At 42.3% G+C, this 1652-nt stretch overlaps 1 protein-coding gene across 1 annotated transcript; it reads left to right on the top strand.

Annotated features, from left to right (window-relative positions):
- The first annotated feature begins 7 nt into the window (after nucleotides 1-7).
- On the top strand, nucleotides 8-1490 carry LOC107580490 (peptidyl-prolyl cis-trans isomerase FKBP5-like). The gene is made up of 2 exons (XM_016266180.1): nucleotides 8-244; nucleotides 353-1490. Exons 1-2 carry the CDS (start codon nucleotides 68-70, stop codon nucleotides 446-448), a joined length of 273 nt encoding a protein of 90 aa, XP_016121666.1. The 5' UTR covers nucleotides 8-67; the 3' UTR covers nucleotides 449-1490.
- Nucleotides 1491-1652: the final 162 nt, after the last annotated feature.

A 1652-nucleotide genomic window follows, 5' to 3' on the forward strand; every position in this document is an offset into this window, starting at 1 on the left:
AAAGGCACTGGAGCTGGACGCAAATAACGAGAAGGCTTTGTTTAGACGAGGAGAGTCATTGATTGTCATGAAGGAGTTTGACCGGGCGAGAGCAGACTTCCAGCACGTCACTCAGTTGTATCCAGCCAATAAGGCTGCGAAGAGCCAGATTGTGGTCTGCCAGAAACATATCAAAGAGCAACATGAGAAGGACAAACGCCTCTATGCCAACATGTTCCAGAAGTTTGCAGAGAGAGACGCCAAAGTAAGTGTCTACGGTTACTAGCTCTTAGTCATTGCACAAAAGATTTAACCACCAGATAGCTGTTGTCTTCTAACTCATGATGTTGTTTTTTGTGTGTGTGTTTTCCAGAAAGAGTCCGAACAAGAGAAGGAGCAGGAAAAGAAAGAGAATGGTAGTACAATAAAAATAGATGAAAACGGAGCCCAGGAACAAACCGCAGCATAATAGCGTGCTTGCGTGTGCGTCTGTATAATTTACGGTCTTCTGTGTTATGTTTTGTTTTTTAAGAGGTTTTTTTGTACCTTCTATAATATCTGTCCCCCTGAAGCGACTGTGTTTGTGCGAGTGAGGAAGCGTACTTGCTTTGGTTTCTAATCTAATGTAGCAAGTGGTTTGCTTTTGTACTGTGGCCAGGTGTGCACTCGCATATGATTGCACATGTGTATGAATGTTTGTGCGCGATACTGTAAGGCAGCTAGTCGGCCTGGCCATGTTCTCTGCTGCGTCTCTCTGAGATGTGGTGGAAATAAAGCGAACTCGTTCTTTGTCTGTAGCCTGTACTGCAGCCTCTCGCGTGGGCGCAATCCCGTCGCCTCTCCTTAGAAACTCTTGAGTAGCACTGCTGTACAATAAAGCGCTTTTCTGTCCTGACACTAAACTTTATGCAAAGTGCATGGAAATGATCGCCAGGGCAAAAAAGACTGTTTTGATTTCTTTGACTAGTAAACATTTGATTTGTTCTTTTTCCTTTTTAAAAACATCTTTCCGCTGTTAAATTCTTCATGTTTAATGCGTCACAACTGGAAGCATTTCAATAGTGAATCTGCTGACGTTTTGCAAGCATTTTAGAGGAGAAACCACGCACCTTTCCTGTGAAGAATCGTCTAGTTTGTGCTTTACTCATTTTCTGTGTGCAGCCTTTTTGGTGAGATGGTTCTAGTGGAGAATATCATCAATCTGGGCTGAGATGTTTGCTATTTTAAAATACAAGGTGAGAACATTAACTTAGAACTGCAGTCTGTTTTGCGTTTTGTACCTTGTCTCTTCATCTTGTGCACAAGATTCCCCATGATTTCTCCATAATCGCTCGTGCACACGGTAATCTGATGGTGAATTGTCATGGCAGAAGAGGCTCTGTGTGATAGAGCTCATGCAGGACAGGAGTACTGTAGTGTGGTTTGTGCGCGAAACCTACAGATAGTTATTTTTCCATGTCCTTGATGCACCTCTGATGTTGACTAGAACAATAAAACAAACTCCAAATCCTCTTGCTGTAGTGTCTGCTTTGTAGCATTTAGTACAGTGTGAAAGTAGTATAAAATTGGTCTGTCTCTGCAAAGATAAATTGTAAGCCAGTGGAATTCATAAAAGGAAATCGATGCACTGGATGAACCAGTGTACTACTACACAGTTGGATGAAATACAGAAA

The sequence above is a fragment of the Sinocyclocheilus grahami genome, unplaced genomic scaffold, assembly GCF_001515645.1.
Source record: "Sinocyclocheilus grahami isolate Dianchi unplaced genomic scaffold, SAMN03320097.WGS_v1.1 scaffold34425.1, whole genome shotgun sequence".
NCBI classification, from domain to species: domain Eukaryota; kingdom Metazoa; phylum Chordata; class Actinopteri; order Cypriniformes; family Cyprinidae; genus Sinocyclocheilus; species Sinocyclocheilus grahami.

Bases quoted from the DNA above. Each gene is read 5' to 3' on its own strand.
- LOC107580490 (XM_016266180.1), top strand. From the start codon at position 68: ATGAAGGAGTTTGACCGGGCGAGAGCAGACTTCCAGCACGTCACTCAG. The intron at 245-352 runs GTAAGTGTCTAC...TGTGTTTTCCAG, and splicing joins TTGCAGAGAGAGACGCCAAA to AAAGAGTCCGAACAAGAGAA.